Below are 19,996 nucleotides of genomic sequence, written 5' to 3' on the forward strand. Positions count from 1 at the left end.
GGATTTCCTGGAAATGTATTGCCTACAGATATAGTGACAAGTGTAAGTACTGATGCTCCAGCCAAGCTGATAACAGCTTGTTCATGTCACTTTGTTTCGGAGCAAAGGTTCCAACTGTAGTATTATCAACAGCTCAAGATCGTGAGTACAAAGTGGAGTTTCTTGGCAGTGATCATGCACACGGGCACGGGCCATACAAGCCCAGATGAGCCCCTAGCGTCTTAATGGTTAGTCTAACCCCGTGCAGCACAATATTGCAGGTCACGTGCAGACTTAAACTTGAACGTGCGTGCATTATCATCATCATCCACCACCACCACCAGCCGCCTGCCAACATTACAGCCTTCTTTTCCTTCAATTTGCACCTACCACACCTATCGCCGTCGCAATATCGCACCATTTTCCATTGCACGATATACGCATTACGTTTCGGCTTCGTTCCGCTCGTTCTGCTTGTGCGCTGATAGCAGACAGACCGTCACCCACGGCCCCGATCGCGCGACTGGTCCATATCCCATTCGGGACAGGATCCAGGATCGGGCAACCCGCGGAACTCATCTGCCTGCTTTTGTGCACCAGCCGAGACGAGTGGAAGCAGGCAAGCAGGCTGGCTCTTGTCCAACAGCAGACAGACCGTCACCCGCGGCCCCGATCGTGCGACTGGTCCATATCCCATTCGGGACAGGATCCAGGATCGGGCAACCCGCGGAACTCATCTGGCAGTTGTTTGGCAAGGCCGGTCGAGACGAGCGGCACCTGTAAGTAATTTCACTACCGCCCTCCACTAACCGTCTGTTCTGTACGCCAGTCTAGGTTTGCCGGCGATTGGAGTTATGCCGCCCAAGGCCGCCACCATCCCGAATGGCAGCGCCCGGTTCACGCACCGAGTACTTGCTGTCTTTCCCGGACAGCCGAATCGAACGAACGAGCAGGGGGACACTGGCCAGTCGAGTCTCGGTCTGATGCATCAGTTTGTCACCTTGGATGCAAGCTTCGACCCATCAGCCTCGATTCTCTTCAGGTTCAGCCTTGTTGTCTCCAACGGGATCCCCCTTTACTTGCAGATACTACCAGACCGTGTCGCATCCTTTGAGCGCATCTCTCATGACAGTGCTCACCGCGACCCGGGACTTGATATCGTACGTAACGAGTTGGACGGCGTCCGTCGCCTTGTATGTCTTCGTTTTCGACTGTATAAGGCAGGCCACCTCATCACACCGGTGGGCTTCGAGATTGATCGTTCCGACGCCGAGGCGCTCCATAACTTTAATTCTATAACCTCTTTGGCCGCAGCTTTGGACTTTTGTGTGTATATGCGTCCTGATGTCTTGACCAAGTCTAAGTTTGCCGTCTTTCACAATGCGATTAAAGAGCCGCGGGATGCCGCCCAGATCGCTGCGTTGGAGTGGAGAGCAGACCCGTCGCGTCTTTACAATGGCAAGGGTGGAGAGGTGGTAACCCAAGGCGCGGAGTCTGTCTCCAGCCCGGCATCATGTGCCTCCACCGTAGCTGTTGACAGTCCGCCAGGCTACCGTCTCCAGTCACACGACGTGGCATCTCTTGCACCGCCAGCGTACCAACAGGGTTCGTACCAGTTAGGCATCCTCCTCACCGCCATTCGCTGACATTCAGATCAGCACACCAACATGTTGCGCCTCCGGTCGAGGAGCTGGGCAAACGACTCCGCTCAAGCAGCAAGAGTGCTGATTCGAGACCATCGAAAAGGGTTGGGCCGCAATCGTCTTCTCCTCATGTCACCTTTTTTGGCCCGCAGGATGAGTTGCAAACTCGACAAATCCAAGAGTTCACGGCGATATTCGATTCTCGTGTCCATAGCCTCCTCGAACAATATCAACGCCGAATCGACAAGCTCGAGGACAGTGTCAGAATTCTGAGTGCGAAGAATGAGCAGCTCGAAGCACAAGGCATCCAACAACAACAGGATATTCAGATGCTAAGGGACGAGGTGAAAGTGCTTCAAGAGGAGGGTGACAAATGCTTGGGTCGCACAGGCAGTTTGGAAGAGCGTCAAGATGAGTTTGAGCGACGTCAAGAAGACTTCGAGGACAGCCAAGCCTTATTGGAGCAGCGTCAGGACGCGACAGAGGAGACTGTCGAATTGACTGACGTTCGTATTCTAGGGTTGGAGGGCTTACTTGATGAGGACTGGCGATGTGAACTGGTGGATGAGGTTAGAGGCGAATCTGTAGCAGGAGTAAGAGAGTTTCTCCGAAACATTTAGCCAACCTCCGCCCTCCTCACCACTAAATATTCTGCCATTTTCGCGTCTTCTAAAAACACCAGACAATTATGGACGGTAAGGTCAGATGATTGATAGCGGTCGTCCATCGGTTTTCGATCAGGATTATGTGCACCTGGCCGTAACAGTACGTGCAGGACACCCTACCCTCAACCGCAACAGCAGCGACCCGGTCAAAATTGACGACTTCGATGAAAAAAAGGCCCAATACGGGTTCTCCTGAGCAGTTGATGCCGGACATGGCGTTGAACGACTTGACCTCGTGTCAGGCTTTGCTTTACAGCTGAGATGCTCTTGGATACATTCGGGCATGGGCGCTAGTCATCGACAGCGCACTGGTGCCAATGGCCGGAATGGAGAATGTGATCAAATGTGCGTTTGTTCCAGGACTGGTCATGGGAGATGATCATAATTCAACGCAGCTCCACTTTCGGGATGAGCATCATCGTCAGAGGCACTTGCATTGAGGTAAGCTACGTCTCGGCTCAGAACACAACTGCAATACGGTACACGGTTGTGATATAGATGCCGAGCAGTCTCACGTCTACCAACGTTGGTGTGGAAAAGGTCGCAGCCTTTCAAGTCTGGATTTGTACCTGGAAATATGTGTATGCCACGGCTGGAATTTGCCACCCGTCGACACTTCAAGCATTTTCATAAATTACCCACGTAACCCCCATGCTTATAGAAGTACTCAGGCCAACACAAGAAGAACTCACTCAAAGGTATACTTCAATAAGCCCAACAGCCTGTGCAGCACCACAGCTCGATCCCGACCTGGCATGCCTCTGGCGACACCTCCAGTGACCTATGACATGGCTTCGGGGTACACGTGTACAGGATTGGTATCGAGCTAAGCATTTCAGGAAACTTCTAAGCGATAACTAAGCTGGAGGTAAACCCATGAGCACTGAGACCTAGCAAGACTAGAACGAGTCAAGGTTTTGATCAAGTCTACAGTCACCAACCTCATTAGCTCGACACATGGCGGGAGCCTGATTTTGTACGGACCGATGGTGGCGCGGGCCACGAATCCGCCCCAGGCCCGACTACTCTGGTGCGTCTGATAGCTCCCAGTAGAAGCAGACGAACTCGGTCTTCGCCTCCAGTTCCACGTAGTCCCGGGTACTCATCCAGTTTGGGGCGCTTAATCACGAACTGTTCGAGCACGCCGTAAATGCCGGTGATGATGTTGTATACCAGAGACAGGAACGCTTGGTTGAAATGATAGAGGTTTCCGCCTAGGATTTGTTCGAGGTCGAAGTCTCGAATAGTAACGTCATAGTTCTGCACGAACAACATCACACCAAAAGTTGATCGGACGTGCCGCCGCCGCCAGCCAGAACAGCTCGAGGGAGGTCGCCAAGACCATTTCCAACTTGTACCAGTCCCCGTCCAAGATCGCTTTCGTTTCAGAAGATCAGCTGTTCTAGTCGTATCGTGTAGATACATATATATATATATGGCTGTCGGAAACGAAAGTATCTATAAGAGCGTTGCCGGCTTGGTCTAGTACACCGCCTAGGGAGAGAGTTACCGCAACTTCAGGGCTCGTTTAGTGGCGGAAAGAAGTCGTAAAACTAATCATGGAATGGCGACATGGTCCTAGACTTGAATTTTTACAGCCTAAAAACATGACGAATAGTCGTTACAAGCTGACAAAAGTCGTGTAATCATCATGTCAATTGGGAATCCCTTCGTTACGACGTGCATTGGGAATATTACAACGTCGAGGGTTTGGCATGCTGGACGCACCTGTACCAATGTACGTAATTTCGGTCCGACGACGAAGACTCACCGCTCCGGGAATTACGACCATATTTAATGGCGTCAAAGAGTAGGCGAAGCATTCATCTGTGCGGTCCTATACCTCATATATGCATCGGTTTCATAAAGATGATATGGTCATGGAACATGCCATTGTCAATAATTATGATGTAAGCCCATCAGTCCAAGAACGCATTGATGGCCGTCCAATGGTTATATCGACGTACTATGAGATGCCGGGCGCACCGAATTTTTCCAAGGTCGGACTGGTGATCCTCATGTCTGGCTTCCGATATACTACTTGGAGAAAGCCAATGTGGCAGTATATTCCTCGGACTACAGATACTGAGATTGCCGTCCGTCATTATTAAGGTATTAGAGGCATCGGTGAGTCATCGTTGCTTCACCTGGATATATTGTTGCGCTCAGGTCCGCGGGTGTTCATAGGTTCAAGGTTGTTCGGTTCCTCGTGAGAAGTGACGCGTCGTCCAAGAACCTCACGATGCTATTGCACAGACTGGACTGAGACGGCGACGAGGCCGCATCAAAGCTGAGGATGGTTATAAAGTTGATGGAGCTGACGCTTGGGGTCCAATGAGTAGCGCCTGAGCGAAGATTAATTCGAAGTCATCAAGCTCATGTCTAGTGGCTATAACAATATTCTTAAAGGCAACGCCTCCGTACCACCGCTGGAAGGATTAAGCAAAAGAACACCAGGCCCTATAGGGAGATGACCAGGAGTGACACCGACGACAACCAGGATCTCACTCTTCGTTGTTGTGGATCGCGCTGGCTCCGGCTGATACATTATGGCCGTCTCTAAATCCGCCCTTTTCCTACAGAAAGCAGTAGCACAAGGAGGCTAGGTCGGCCTGGTAAAATTGACGGGCATCAAAGATAAATGTGACGAAGGTTCAAGACGAGTTCGCTAACGCTCGTGTTGATAGCAGGCAACATGCGCACTAATATATGGACTTAACAGTTCCTCTCAAACCTCGATTTGAACGCTCCTTGCAACAGTTGATCTTGCACCGACTGCAAAGAACAGCAGGAGCAAGGCAGAACAGTGGGTGAGAATGGCTTGGCTAACAATGGTTTTCCACGGCGAGAAATGCGTGCTAGATGAAGACAGAAAGGATCTAAATGGCAATCTGATCCTGCCCCTCGGTCTTAAAATCTCAAAGCTCCAGGATCGATTACATGCGACACAGTGGCATTCTGACGATATGATCGTCTCAATAGGGGGGCACAACTGCCCATTTTTGGGGAGAGTGAAAAGAGGACTGTATGATAACGAGCATTTGATAACATTGACATGACTCGACAGCAGCTCGTGTTCGCCTTCAGAGACAAGATGGCCATTTCGGCGAGATAGGCATCGCTTCGTCTCCGTTCCGGATTCAACTTTAACTAAGACCTATTCGTTAAAGTCGTCTCTAAGGAATTTAGTTGCTGCTAAAAGAAATGAATTCTTTCGCTAGAAGACTCCAATTGAAATTGTCAGCAACGGTCGCCGGGTCAAAAAGGAGACGCCAGCGTCGATACTGTACTTGAAGGGACATATGTCGGGGTTATCACAAGCGATATGCGCTTGCACTCAGATGCGCCGCCAGCCATCGGCTGGTAACTCAGCCTTGCGAGAATCGACGCCCCAGCTCTCATCGAAATCAATTTGCAAACCCATTGTCGGCCCCCCTTCTCAACTCGTTTCCATCTGTTTTCGATCAGTCCGCTTTGGCGGCCTTCAATGTCGTATGAGATGAGATTCGGTACAGCGTACGTCCGTGACGGGCGCCCTCACGGGGCTGCTTTGGTGGGTTTGGGTGGCTCTTTGGCAAGGGTATGGTAGGACCAACCACCATCAATTCCTTGATTCGTCTAAGCCACATAAACATCCTTGACTACTAGGGGCCATCTCTGCCAACAGAAAATGGCCAAATATAAAGGATCAATTTTCTGCGAGCTGGTCACGCAAAACAGTAAAACAGCTTATCAACGGTATCGTAATACATTCTCGACTATATTCGTAGGCCGTCAAATACCCCCCCCCCCCCCCCCCCCCCCCCCAAAAAAGATCTTGCCTGGAAATTCACAATCTTGGAACAATCCTCGTAAAAGGCTGCTTTGGAATTTATGCCTAGAACTATTTCTGGAACGGGACGTCCGTCAGCTGTATACAAAATGGCTGGAAGACACTTGTTTGGTGGGTTTGGTGAGTGGGACCATAACCAGGGCTGCTGAGTCCCCATTGGATCATTTCGCGCCCAACATAGGTGGTCTCACCACTAACTGATGGGATGATGCGCCGTGGTGGGCATGTGCCTGGTTTTAGTGCAAAGAACCTCGAGGCGTAAGCTATCCCCGATTCTCGGCTGCCACTGGTCGGGCCTACCCAATGGTCGAGGCGGAGAATAGACTCGTCTTGCCGAAACACTTCGCGTTGACCGCAAGATGGCTCTGCCGTAGTATTTCCACTTGCTCTTCCTCAAAGCAAGCATGGCACCAACCACCTGACCGGGATTGAGGTTGGCACTTGGTGGTGTTACATTCGTCCACATCCTACAACCTGTGATGTGCACATGCGCGTGGGTGAGGCGCAGTTAAGTTGGTGCTTCAGAATGGCCTCAATTTTCATGCAGTTTAAAGATGTGTATGCGGCTGTGCCTGGGCTAACAAGCTGGTTCGGCGCTGTATATAGTAACGATTCCGAGCTTCCGCCATGGTGCGGTCGAACATGGCATGATACTTTTCTTCTCTTTGCACTTTACAAGTTATACCTATCCACATGGGCCAGTCATTGATACGAAGTGAGGATGGCAATTGCTATCGATTTAACACAATTGAGGATGCCGCGGAGTTTCTTTTCCGTCACCAGCCACTATTTCGATGCCCGGCTCTAACTCTGAAAAATCAACCATGTTCGAGGAAACTCGGCAAGCAGAAACGACAAACCATTATGTCATTTCTACAGCCTATGACTGATATATCAGTACCCTCACCAGAGTTAAGCAAACTCCTTGTCGACTGCGTTGGCACGGCTCTATGTGGCCAGAGTAAACACGTGGGGGACGCGAGACGGAAAGATGTATTGCGTGGTTGGTGCGAAAGACTACGAAATGAGTACAAGATTGTTATAGGAACGGCCGGGCGTATCGTTTGTCAAGCTGAATCGGACCAACATGGCGATGCGAGATGCTGGATATCCATTGCTATGGGGTCAATACCCCGAGCGGTGACCCACATCGATATGCCTAGCATAAATGAGCCGTCTGAATTTGGAGAAGAGAGCGATTCGAATACCATACTTGCCAAAACTTACACTGCGAAAAAAACCAGGACGAAAGTGTCAGGCAGCCCGACGGAAGACTTGAGGTCAAAGGCGGCGTCATACTCCTTGAATTTATCACGCGTTGAATCTAAGCACCGAAATGTTTCCACTCCGCTCGAAACCATCTTTCCGCGGTACGATGGGCCTTCACATGCTTCTGGGAGGGACGAAGATGATATAAGACGGATTCAAGACTCATGTATACACTCAGAGGGGCCAGTCCAGACGCCTGTAAAGCGCCAGCATCGCCCGCAACTGCATAGGAGCGAGCTTCAAATAGTTCCTTCCCCCATTGCAACCAACTCCGGAAAGACTTATGCCATTAATGATTCGCCCATATCTCCTGGAAACGAGGTATTGGGATATAGTCCTGGTTCTGAATCGTCTCCAGTTTCAGCACACTCGATTGAAGACTCCAGTTTCGACAACACTCCTTCAGATTCATATTCGTATGCCACACCTCCTACAAGTCCCTTACCAACTCAGCAACTTTCCGGGTTGTTGATGGGCCACCAAGGAATTGACGCAACATCACCATTGCAAAAGTTCTCTCGGCATAAGTCATACACAGAAAATGATGATGAGAAAGAAAGTAGCTCCGAGATGCTCGAAAACGATGAAGTGTTGGACATATCCGCCCGTACAGTAATAAGGAAGCTTTTCCAAGAAAGGGATCTGGAGAAGTGTGGCGCTCCTGCCGGAGGCGAACGTGGGTTTGCATCGGTAAAAAAGGAGAAGGATGAAGAAGACGACGAATTTTGTCCAGCTCCGGCAGCCAATCAGAGCCCACCAGCTCAGGTTCCGCTCATACCTCGTCATAATCTTAAATCTTGCAAAGAATATACAAAACCACTGCACAAGTTATGCGAAAGTATGCGCAAAACTATCGATAATACTTCGACGGCAACTCCTGGTTTCATATACTGCTATGAACTTTCGACTCTGCCGGGGCACATCAAGATTGGACATGTCAGAATGGACGAACAGAAATTTAAGGCACAACTGTTCTCTGCAGTTTCCAAATCACCTGTGCGCGCATGTAAAGGTGACGAACCGATTGTCATGCCTACAAAAGTTGAGCACCGTTTGCGCAAGTGGGCCAAGAAGTGCGGATACACACCACGTCTTGTCTACTGGGCGCCCGTGGTGCAAGCTGCGTGGAGGGTGGAGACATTCATACATCAGCAATTGAGGGCACACCAGAAGACCGAATCGAATTGTCCAGGTTGCCAAAAGGGTCATAGAGAGTTGTTCCAAATCGATAGAAAGGCAGCACAGAATGCAGTGGATCTTTGGTGCTACTTTGCTCAGACGAGACCTTATCAGGAGGACGGGAGTCTGAGTAATGCGTGGAGACTTCGCACTTCCGACTGGATGAATCAGAAGTTGGTAGAACCTGCAGGAGGCCTTCCAGAGTTCTTGGTTCAAGTACGTGAGTGGATCGGGGAGGATGAGCAGATCGTTGCATCTGGAGGAAGTGGTGAGGACTTTTTTGGTCGCATTGTTGACGGTTAGAAGGTCATTTTCGAGATAATCGGCGTGTTTCGTCGAAGCTTTTACCAAAAATCAACACGATCAAAGAGCTGTAGTATAAGCGTACTAGGAAAACGAACAAAACGCTCACTTCTCTCTCTCTCTCTCTCTCTCTCTCTCTCTCTCTCTCTCTCTCTCTCTCTCTCTCTCTCTCCCTGTTGCTGTCTGTCGTTGGTATTCGCATGTTTTAGTCTGCTGTGTAGTATTCTTTTATATATAGGCATTCCGCTTGAAACAAGCAAGGACGAACGGGGCCAGATATTCCTGCCACCAACACCATCACTCTATTTGTAATCACATGGGTTATGCTAGTACCCGTATACCATGCTGGCTATGCTTTTCCGTAGTTATGTGAACAAAGGCGGCCACGAGTACAATGCACACTCTTAGGGTGAGATATCTCCGTTGCCTGTAAATGCAGGTTTTGAATCGAACATATTGCTTACTGCTGTCATGAAGCTGTACAGAGCCTTTTGCGTTGATATTAGTTGGCTGCTCAAAGAAGTGGGAACAAACACATGATGTGGGAATGCCGTGATAGGCGAGACAAAGCTGGCATGATCATGTGTGTGTGTGTAAGGCTTATAGAACTCTCTTGGGTAGTACACGAATCGATCATTGTAAGGAAAATAAAAATACAGGATCCTCCTCGACCGACGTCACGCTACGCGATGCGAAATTTGGCACTTGGGCCTGTCTGTTTCCTACCGTTGAAGTATAAAATAAACTCCACCGATGCCCCTGATGGGACCAGCTCAATTTCGAAGTCCAGTTTCTTCGTATTCAACCAACTCTTCCTCCCGAAGTCTGGGAGATCCGCGTAACCCACGTCCAAAGTACAGGAGAGTGTGCCAAGTTCCCGAACGTCGGGGGTCTTCCGTCCCGGTGGTACTTCGTCATCACACTGATAAAGAACAATTGACAAAGTCCTGGAAAAGTCCCGCTCTCCATAAAGCCTAAACCAGGAGGAGCGGACGGGCTTACTCTTCGAGACCATATCTCCCTGACTCTTGCGTCAGTTTCACTACAAATTAGAGGGTAGAATGAAGATCAAAGAATTCCATTCAATGGTTGGGATAAAACGCACCCGCTTCAAGTACCACTCCATCTGGTTCGTCGCCATCCACGTCCCCTTACGTATACTCCATTTTTTATCTTCCTCGAGGTGTGTTTGCGAATTGAAGCCCGTTTCAAACATAATGCCGTAGCTAGCTCGAGCAACTGTTGATGTGACCATAATTGGTGCTACTACCATATCACAATTGTCCTGATCGGCTTGTTCCTGCAAGAAACCTTTGAAAACTGCACCTCGGCAGATTGCTGTGCGCCTATGAAAACATTAAATTCAGTATCGTGTATGCATGGTAGAAGGCTTGGTGCGTACGGCTTAACCCCACCAGACTGAAGCACTGTAATTCCTGCTTTGGCATGTATAGCCTTGAGATAGTCATACAAATATGCACTACCCCCTAATCCACCAACGAGAATGATACCCTAGCAAAAGTTAGCAATGAACCATTCTGGAAATGTATCCTTAAACCGCCAGTAGTATCTCACGGTTACATGCAGACCCTTTTCAGTAGCCTTGCAGATTTGTTCGTCAACAAGCTTCTCAATATTGGAAAAGACCCCCTCGAACGCTGTTTTGATGTGGGAACTGGTTCCTGACTGTCAGGCGTGAAAACGACGAAGGAACTCTGGAGGAGACTTTACCCAAGAAATATGATTCGCCCATTCTTGATATAAGGATATCTTGTAGTATCGTCTAGGCTCGAATTGCTTTGGCCTTTGAATGTCTCGGCGGGCAGTGAGACGGTATACTCCTTCACTAGCTTGGCTGGCTTGTATTGTGGCTTGATACCGTATTCCCATTCATTTTTCATGATCTCTCTGATTCCTGTCTTGCTGAGTTGTTTCCATCTAGGTCCGAGGCGACCACTACACATGCGCTCGAACACTTGATCGATGAAAATCCCGCCACATAGCCCACCTATGGGTGAAGTAATCGTTAGTCTAAACCACTCTGAGTTTGGAAAATAGGCACATTGAGGGGATCCCAACCTGTTCCCTCTACAGCTTCTTGTAAGACAATGGGGTTTGTGCTCTTTACTTCATAACTGACGAGATCCTAGGTAGCTTGTCAGCCGCTGCTTAGAGAGAGAAAAAGAAGAAGAAGAAAAGAAAGAAGAAAAGTAAACTCAGCCCAAACTCACCACCGTGCCACCACCTGCATCGCATATCACGTATACGTTACCGGGACGAACGCCGCTGCCTTGTTCATGGAGCGTTGACAACGCTGCAACTTCTGGCTCAATTGCTAAGGTCAATTTCGTGGCACCAACAAAACGCTCCTCAAAGATGCCAGATCTTTTGGCAGCATCTTGCAGGGCTTGTCTTGCGTAGCTCTTCCAGATTGCCGGTACAGTGATAACGAGATGGATAGCGAGGCTTTTTACAATATCATCTCCACGAGCTCTTGCAATCGTCGACACAATATGTCCCCAAAGCAGACGCAAGTAGTCGGCGACCAGGTCCACAGCCGATTTGCCAGATTTCTCCATCATATCTCGAGCTCGAACCACAAATTCAGACTCGTGAAGCTCTGAATCGAGATCCTCAGTGCGGAGAAGGAGAAGCTTGAACCAGCGGAAGGGGTCGGCGTGAGCAGGGACCTCGTAACCCCATACTGGTTCTTTGTTATCATCGTACCAGAGCTCTGTAGGAACTTTGCCTTCCTCGCGACCATTACCGGGCCAGGAAGTAATGTAATTGATTTGACTGTTCTCGAAGTCAACCCTGGTCGCCCAGGCAACTCCAGAGTACCTATTACGAGATGAAAGTCAACAAGGAGTTCGAAAAGCTATAGAGAAGCGTTTGCATTCGTCTCTTACGTTGTTCCGAAGTCAATGCCAATGACCAGAATATCCTCCACCTCGTCATGATCGTCCGGTGTACCGAATTGTAGCTTTTCGTTAAATCCATCGAGTAATCCTTGGTCACTTTCAGATGTGCTTGGCTTGTTGTCGGATGAGCCAAGCAAGCCTTCGGATGGCTTGTAGTCAGATCCACCGAATAGACCTCCCGATGGCTTTTCGGCTGATGTAGCAAATAGACCTCCCGGTGGCTTATAGTCAGATCCACCGAATAGACCTCCCGATGGCTTTTCGGCTGATGTAGCAAATAGACCTCCCGGTGGCTTATAGTCAGATCCACCGAATAGACCTCCCGATGGCTTTTCGGCTGATGTAGCAAATAGACCTCCCGGTGGCTTATAGTCAGATCCACCGAATAGACCTCCCGATGGCTTTTCGGCTGGTGTAGCAAATGCACTTGTCGTATTACCAGATCCACCGAATAGACCTCCCGATGGCTTTTCGGCTGATGTAGCAAATAGACCTCCCGGTGGCTTATAGTCAGTTCCACCGAATAGACCTCCCGATGGCTTTTCGGCTGGTGTAGCAAATGCACTTGTCGTATTACCAGATCCACCGAATAGACCTCCCGATGGCTTTTCGGCTGGTGTAGCAAATAGACCTCCCGATGGCTTATAGTCAGATCCACCGAATAGACCTCCCGATGGCTTATAGTCAGTTCCACCGAATAGACCTCCCGATGGCTTTTCGGCTGATGTAGCAAATGCACTTGTCGTATTACCAGATCCACCGAATAGACCTCCCGGTGGCTTATAGTCAGTTCCACCGAATAGACCTCCCGATGGCTTATTTTTGGCTGTGTCCAATGCACTAGACGTATTGCTAGAAATGCCAAATATACCTCCTGACTTATTGTCGGGTGTATCCAATGAACCTAGCTTCTTGTCAGACGAATCAGATTCTGGCTTATCGCTCAGTATTGATCCAGATGAGTGCGACATAATGGCTTGGAAGGCGCAGGGGTGATCTTGTCGAGACTTGTTGATTTTGATAACAAGCATAAATGCGAATGTCTAAGGACTTGTGCAACAGACTGACCAGACCCCAGTGTCAGGTCCCGCTTGCTTAACCGCACTCAATACTCTACTAGATACTCTATAACTTTACTTAGTATTTGCCTTTCTGAATGTTGTCAATGAGAGCAGCAGAACTCGCCTATTCGCAAGTACTTTCGGCGTAGCTCATAACTGAGAAGAGAACGGGGACATGCTCACCAAGGCTTGTTGAAATACAAGAACTGCAACTCTTGGTCTGCCTGAAAACAGGGATTCGCCTTGTATTCTGAGTAGTGGTTGACTTTTTATAGTTAGAAAAAATTGACAATGTATTGAGCACACCCAAGAAATGCCATTCATGCCCTTTGAAGGCTTACCGTGACGTTTTTGTAAAGGGCTAGCTATACAAATGTACTTATTGTGTTGGCGTGTGATTGCATTCATTCACTGCGGCGGCATCCTTATCAGTTTCAGCTTCCGGGGGGGGGGGGGAGGGTTTATTTTTTATTTTCTTTGGCTGCGCCTCCCTCACCTTCCGACTCTTTGAAACCCGTGTTAGTGGCAGAGCTGGTTCTGCATAGAGGCCCACCCCGGCGCGTAATTTCATAAGCTGCTGTATAACCACTCTTGCTGATGAGTATTTGCACGCTGGTCTCTTCCTCGCAATAAGGCTATCATTCCAGGCCAGCTGAAGCTACCCTTGTCAGATCACGATCAGGTATATCGTACGGGCGCATAAAAGGAAACGTTTAGGGGGGTTTGCTATCAATGCAAGCTTGACACACTACCTAATTACGAAGGTTCTGATTTTGCTCGTACATGCCAAGTAAAAGACAGCATCAACTCAAGTCGCAATCCGGCGTTGACGTTGTGACCTCGTGTTTCATGAATTTAGCTGATGATTTTGACATTGAGCGACGATAACAGTCAGCCACAGTCTCTTAGGTTCAATCGCCTTTCTGAGCACTCCAAGGAAAAGCGTCGCAGGCGAGTCTGCGATTTTCAAACCACAGGAGGGGGGGGAGGGGGGTAGGGGGGTAATTGATTTTGAAAATGTATTGGCCAACCTACTGTAGATGGTACAGGAACGCCCAACGGCCGCGCAACATCTTTTTCTGATCTGCAGTCACGCAAATCTACAACACCATTCGTGCATATGTACTATCGGTATCATACAGAACCAACAGATCTCCAACATGCAACCTGGTTCTGCACGGTAGTGTCTGCAAATTACAACCTTGCCAACTAGATTAGGTTAGTTTGTTCTCGAGGAAGCCAGGAAGCATAGTCCCAATAAAGAGCGGAAAAATAATTTCGAGTGGGTGCGTGGTCTAGCATACCCTCAGCCAGCCGCGGTATCAGTCTCGTCCGCCAAAAGCTCAGCAGGATACTTCTAAAACACATCCAAAGGAGGCTGCGCGGTTTGATCGAGATTCAGGGTAGTCTATCGACCCATAATAGCCTGTTCGACTCCCATTCTGTTATAATGTTCGTGGGTTTGGATAGATTCTGTCTATAAGCACCTTTTCCCTTCCTACTTCTTGTTTTTGACACGCTTTGCGCCGACTCGTTTCGTGGTTACTGACTCGCTAGATACAGCCCATAACTTACAGACTTATGGCGAAGACCTTCTGTCGCCAAAGTTCGTAAATCGGTCTCGCTATCTTCAATGTATAGCTTATTATTCATGCCCCATAACGTACCGATTGCGTGCCGGAAGCCGGCGAGTTGATATACGCTATTGTTGAAAATGCTTTCGTCTATAAACTTTGTCGAAGACCTGGCTCACTCTACAGGCCGAACGGTATGCAAGAAAGCGTAAACGTAGTACTATAAATTAGCGTTGTGCACACACTCATCTGGTGATTTATAGAGAAAAGAAGGAGGGTACGGTACTAAGACTGGGGGCGAACGATGCGGAAAACGAAGGTACGAAAGGTACTGCGGCACGGGGCAGAGGCGACGGAAATATCGCCAACCTAGGGTGACGCGGACGCCGTAATTGAACAGTTAGTGCTCCACAACGCAGACTGTGCTTATATCGATGGAATGGTTTACCGCTGAGAACAGAAGGAGAACCTCAGCTCGCTGGATTGGAAAGATCCCCTAGAATTCATATATTGAAGGTGAGCTTGAACACTTGCTCAATTTGATATCAGCGCGATTAGCTATGATCGGATCTATATGCGACATTGTTCCTGGTCACGTCGAGATATAGTCACAGATTCATGCAGCGCAGTCGATCATCATCTAAATGGTATATCCCTATTGCAAAAGATCCGGCAAGGTCCTCTTCGCCTGCCGATATTGTACGCAATCGTGCTGACGCAACGCAGCAAGAGTGGTTGACTGAAGAGTTGGCGCACTCAGTGAGATTTAGCGGTAGCCTCGCTAATTCTTGTCATCGACCGTTGCGCTAATGCAGTGCTAATGTTTGCACCTTGGTCAAAAGGTTCAATTCAGAAGATTGTGAGTGCATCATAGAACGTAATTATCCGGCGTGACATCTGATAGATTGGGGGGGGGGGGGGGGGGGTTTTTTTTTCAGGGGTTCTTTTGTTCGCGACGGTACGTCTACGCAAGGTCATCAAACCCCCCACCCGATCCAACAACTGATACGAGTTAGGCGGCATTTATGGTCCTCGAAATGAAGCTGATAATCGCGTGTGAATATGGCGATGGTACACATCTGGTAAGAGCACACGTCCGGTTTACCATCCTTTTCAAGACATGCATAATACAACGGTGGGCGGCTCTTGCGCCCGCACCGTGATATTTGAAAGAGCCTTGAAACTAGACGAACGCAATGGGAGAATTTTCCTTGGACCTGTGTTCTTGACAAATGGTAGGTTGTGCTAACTTGTGTTGCCGCATTGGAACGTATCTGTCTTGAGACTCTATAACACCCGTTATGTGAGTACTCTGATATATCCCCTACCTAGATTGTGCGATGATTCAAAGACCTGCGGCTGATGTCTAGCATTGTCTTATAGTATGAGAACATTGCCGAAGTCATGTACTGCATAACCATGTTTTCGATCAAATATGTTGTTCTCCACCAAGTCAAGTCGATCTTTTTCACGCACAACCGCAAGAGCCTTTTCCATCGGGTAATCACAATCTTGATCTGGTTGAACCTGCTGTTATATGCTGCCCTCGGCTTGGCATTTGTTTTCGCGTGCACACCAAGGGAGAAGATCTACCACCCAATGATCGAGGGTCGTTGCATCTCAGCAGCGATGGCCATGTCTGCTGGTGGGGCGCTCAACATCGCCTCTGACCTTTCAGTTCTGGTCATCCCACTCTTTGGAATCTCGAAATTGCAGACGCCGCTCAAGAAAAAGCTGTTAGCTGGGTCGGTTTTTGCGGTTGGTATATTGTATGCGCTTTCTCCCGCCCATTCACCAAGGTTATGGGAGAGCAAAACTAAATGGGTCCTTGGCGCTACGGCCGCCGCCACGATTCGATTTTACTACGGCCTTCAGCTGTTCTACACTGAAGATACGACATGGGGATTCATGCCCATTGGTAATTGGACGTAAGTTTGCTTCTTAAGGATCTTTAAGCTGGACCAAAGCAACAACTCGTCCTTAACAACTACAGGACCATTGAGTTTATGATGGGATTTATCGTCGCCGGCGCGCCTTATGTTCCGCGGTTCGTGGAGAAGCTGCTGGGGCGCAAAAAGGAGACGCCTGTCTATGCGTCCTACAAAATCTCCTCCCTTGGAACCAAGAACCACAAGCCAATGGACCGCCCCGATGCTAGTTGGACAGCCCTCGGAGAGCAGGAGGGCATGCCCTTTGACGGTGCGATGAGAAGTCAAGCAACCGGCGAGCGCTTGTGATTCTGTTTAAGATATCAGTTTGTAAATTCATGAATACATAATCAAAACTACAGAATACTCCGTCCCATTATGTTCGAAAATCAGGTCAAGTCATCATCAACATCTGATCCATAGAGACCTTGCCAACCATAGTCTATTGACCTATCATTCTCATTGAAGTTTTGCGCCCCGACCCTACGACGACCCTGCAGGAAAAGCAGCTTAACTTCACTCATGAGGGCTGTACTTGACTTCCAACACCGACAGAAACAGCAAAATAGTTCTTGCGGAGGCCCAGCTCAGTGGTGAATCTGAGGAATCTTAACATTTCTCTCTTACAGGTGTTCGGCCACAAAGCTTGGTAATGGCATTCCTAGCAGAACCACCGAGCCAGACTTGTAGGCCGTGGACCGAAGTGTTAGAGTTAACGATACCTTGATGCTGGTATATGTCGCGCTTAAGGATGTCGCGAAACAAAGCTATCATGGTTGGACCGTTGAGACTGGTAAGATCTGGCAGCTCGTAATGCTTGAGCGAGTCTGAAGACTCAGCCTTTGCCTGATCCTGAGGCTACTTTTATCTCGAGGCTGTTTGTGCTGCATCAGTGTTCCAGCGAATTCGATGTAGGCCTTGAGCGCCGAAATGTTGCCCGCCAGGTCATACACACCGCAGTTGCTGGGGTCCAGATCGACGAGGTATTCAGATCTGGCCGGGAACAAACTGTTGGAGAATTTCGGAAGCGCTGAGCATGTACCGAACTTATATGCAGCACTACGCTATGCCCATGCCGTCGTGCCCGAGACTCTGGGCTTGAGCTTAAGGGGCGCTTGGGTTGTACAGAGGATCCACTCGCTTAGAAAACCTTCCCCTGTGCAGTAATGGGAAATACAGTCTTGCCTCTGCAACTTATTCGAGAGGGTCTTCTCGTACTGGAACTTGTACGAGATACCGCGATACTGGGAAACGTATCGAAGGTCCTTGCTGCGGGGGCATGGCAAGGCGAAGCTCGACATCATGGTATTTTTCAACGCGAAAATCGACATCCAGTGCAATGGGCTTTCGGGATCTTGCCACTTCCAAAATGCTGCCATGCCTCACTTCTGCTACGGAGCCAAACTTGATCGAGCTGCTAGGGAAAGTCCACAACACTGCCTGCGGCATCACTGATATACACTTTTGGTTGAACTCCCCACCCAGCATGACCTTAAGTATGCGATGCTTGTACAGTATGCTATCACTATGATAGCACTTGTCAACAAAGAAAGGGCGGTATAACTTTGCGGATACGAGGGGCTCGGTGATTACCAATGAGACAGAGTATCGTTTTCTGTGCAGGCTATTAGAACAGCAGCAGGATGAAAACCCGACACTTTGAGAAAACCTTTCGTATCGAGTAAACCGTGCCTATTGGACCAGGCCAAGAACCATTGACACATCGCTGATTATCTAAATAAGAAAGTAGGAGATCCCAGACCCGCATAGATGTTCGTTATTTGCAGCAGCTAGGGAAGCAATTGCAACGAAAACAAACCATTGCCGGAGAACACCTCAGCTTCGCGTAGTGCGAAGCCTGATACCATCTTGCGACAAGACGGAAGTACACTGCGGTATAAAGATTTCCTTTTTTTTCCCCCCCATTGGCCTTCCCAAGAGTCAATGAGGCAACGTTGTTAATGAGAAGCTTGTCTATTGTACTCGTGATATCGCCGTGTCTAACCTAGCAGATGATTGTGTTGTCCTCAAAATTGAGGCCACCGAGCTGAACCCAGTCAATACCAAGATGGTGGCTCCTTTGTCGCCGCCGGTGTCAGTCAACGTGCAAGAAGGGTTGATTTATCTCCCTATTCAGCTTTGCGACTACGTCTGTTGCTCGGCGTATGGTATGGAGGGTTTGCGGACCAAAGACGGGTGTCTTCGCCGAGTACGCATCCACGACTTAAATTACGCTGAAGATTTGCGATCAGGCAGTCGAGCGGCTTGAGGGCGATTGTGAGTCTTATAGTTCATCAAGAAGAAAATTAGAACGCAATTTGCGTCATTCGCTGTAGCCACATTCAAAGTTGATTTTTTGAGAAATCAAAATAAAATGTTAATTGACTGAGCACCTTTTAGCCATGCCCGGGCCCAGGCAAATATCTAGTAAATTTTCGAACTAACGAGTGGCTTTATGTATCAATCATATACGACTGCATGCTGAAAATGTCGAAGGTGAAGAAAAAGATCAGAGAATAGTCCATTCTGCACCGGATTTTGAAGCCTGAAATTATCTTCGACCCTCTAGGCCACTGTGCGTTGTATCCCATTCACAAAGGAGACAAGTATAAGGGTAGAACCAGTTTTCCGGTTCTCATTCTTATGCCGAACATCGAAACTATCAGAATAACGACTGATTGTAGATCGCTCGAAAAATCGGCAAACCCAACCTCCTTCGGCTACGAGAAGGGCGACAGATGCGCGGGATCTAGATCCAGACGCGACCGGAACCTTCCTGGCCACAAACCATCTTCGTAGAAAAAGAGGCTCTCGTCTTGAAGCTTTCTATTTTTTCGCTTGCGCCCAAGTTGCCCTTTCCTCCTCGCATGATTGTCCTGTTATTTCGAATTGATGACTGTCAACAGGACTCTTCACCTCACGTCCTCTCCGTACAGCACTCCTGGCCTCAATACCCCCTTTGATCTTTGCAAAACCGAGGAGCGCAATTCGTGTAACCTCTGGCGATGCTCTAGCTGTTGATGAATAATTTGAGCTTAGTCGCATGTTGCGATCTTTGTTGCTCGCGATTGGTCGTTCCGTCCAAGTCAGAATCCAAATTCCAAAGTGTAAGGAGCGCAGGAAGCCAGTCAGGCTATGCATATTGGCTTCAGCACCTCTATCATGGAGGTAGCATCCGGCTCACCCTTCATGTACACTTCTGACCAGGCTGTCTACGACGTCGATCCTATGACGATCGTTATGTCTAAGAAACCAAACGCAGCCATCGAGTATGATGGCAACGGCGCCTGGCCCCAGGCTTTCGACTGGCAGATCGACAGTCGTCGTAGGATAACCTGACTCAGGGTGTTTTGTCGACCCTTCATGCATAGTCTTTCTTCGTTAAACTTTCTCTTTCGCTCGTCTAATCTCTGCGAGCCCTCAACGCCACTTGTCTCAAATGCTGGTTGCTAAAGAAATTAAGTTACAAAAAGAAGAAGGATAGGCAAAACTCCGTATCTCAGTTTATCTGGGGCAGAGCGGACGGGATGCCGAGTTTTCTAAGAGCTATGGTCATGTATGCTCATTGCTCGTAAAATCGTTAAATATAGATAATCTTACAAATTGCCGAAAGCCTATCGAAGGTCATTTTCTAAGTACGAA

At 48.7% G+C, this 19,996-nt stretch overlaps 5 protein-coding genes across 5 annotated transcripts; 3 read left to right on the forward strand and 2 right to left on the reverse strand.

Moving 5' to 3' along the window:
* Positions 1-224: 224 nt before the first annotated feature.
* Positions 225-2,242, forward strand: BKA67DRAFT_540679 (uncharacterized protein; the record flags this gene model as incomplete). The annotated part of the gene is made up of 5 exons (XM_046100807.1): positions 225-227; positions 261-285; positions 468-758; positions 814-1,584; positions 1,638-2,242. The coding sequence occupies 5 exons, from the start codon at positions 225-227 to the stop codon at positions 2,240-2,242; spliced, it is 1,695 nt and encodes a 564-aa protein (XP_045953746.1).
* A 990-nt stretch (positions 2,243-3,232) lies between these two features.
* On the reverse strand, positions 3,233-4,392 carry BKA67DRAFT_540680 (uncharacterized protein; the record flags this gene model as incomplete). The annotated part of the gene is made up of 3 exons (XM_046100808.1): positions 3,233-3,684; positions 4,016-4,124; positions 4,255-4,392. 3 exons carry the CDS (start codon positions 4,390-4,392, stop codon positions 3,233-3,235), a joined length of 699 nt encoding a protein of 232 aa, XP_045953747.1.
* A 2,420-nt stretch (positions 4,393-6,812) lies between these two features.
* Positions 6,813-8,870, forward strand: BKA67DRAFT_540681 (uncharacterized protein; the record flags this gene model as incomplete). Its single annotated transcript, XM_046100809.1, has 1 exon — positions 6,813-8,870. The coding sequence occupies one exon, from the start codon at positions 6,813-6,815 to the stop codon at positions 8,868-8,870; it is 2,058 nt and encodes a 685-aa protein (XP_045953748.1).
* Positions 8,871-9,457: 587 nt separating this feature from the next.
* BKA67DRAFT_429649 (uncharacterized protein) lies at positions 9,458-13,083 on the reverse strand. Its single transcript, XM_046096862.1, has 9 exons — positions 13,036-13,083; positions 11,780-12,916; positions 11,102-11,711; positions 10,950-11,016; positions 10,602-10,878; positions 10,446-10,545; positions 10,273-10,382; positions 9,976-10,216; positions 9,458-9,891 (listed from the first exon to the last, which is right to left on the reverse strand). The coding sequence occupies exons 2-9, from the start codon at positions 12,820-12,822 to the stop codon at positions 9,553-9,555; spliced, it is 2,787 nt and encodes a 928-aa protein (XP_045953749.1). The 5' UTR covers positions 12,823-12,916; positions 13,036-13,083; the 3' UTR covers positions 9,458-9,552.
* A 2,304-nt stretch (positions 13,084-15,387) lies between these two features.
* Positions 15,388-16,711, forward strand: BKA67DRAFT_582066 (uncharacterized protein). Its single transcript, XM_046103964.1, has 3 exons — positions 15,388-15,661; positions 15,810-16,354; positions 16,420-16,711. Exons 1-3 carry the CDS (start codon positions 15,659-15,661, stop codon positions 16,661-16,663), a joined length of 792 nt encoding a protein of 263 aa, XP_045953750.1. The 5' UTR covers positions 15,388-15,658; the 3' UTR covers positions 16,664-16,711.
* The last annotated feature ends 3,285 nt before the right edge of the window (positions 16,712-19,996 follow it).

This window comes from Truncatella angustata (genome assembly GCF_020726525.1).
Source record: "Truncatella angustata strain MPI-SDFR-AT-0073 chromosome Unknown BKA67scaffold_9, whole genome shotgun sequence".
Taxonomy (NCBI): Eukaryota; Fungi; Ascomycota; class Sordariomycetes; order Amphisphaeriales; family Sporocadaceae; genus Truncatella; species Truncatella angustata.

What these genes read in the sequence shown, in the direction of transcription:
- BKA67DRAFT_429649 (XM_046096862.1), bottom strand. Translation starts at nt 12,822, where the DNA reads ATGCTTGTTATCAAAATCAACAAGTCTCGACAAGATCACCCCTGCGCC. An exon ending in ATGCAGGTGGTGGCACGGTG is followed by an intron (nt 11,017 to 11,101) that starts GTGAGTTTGGGC and finishes CAAGCTACCTAG; the next exon opens with GATCTCGTCAGTTATGAAGT. An exon ending in TGGAGTGGTACTTGAAGCGG is followed by an intron (nt 9,892 to 9,975) that starts GTGCGTTTTATC and finishes CGCAAGAGTCAG; the next exon opens with GGAGATATGGTCTCGAAGAG.
- BKA67DRAFT_582066 (XM_046103964.1), top strand. An exon ending in ATGCCCATTGGTAATTGGAC is followed by an intron (nt 16,355 to 16,419) that starts GTAAGTTTGCTT and finishes TAACAACTACAG; the next exon opens with GACCATTGAGTTTATGATGG.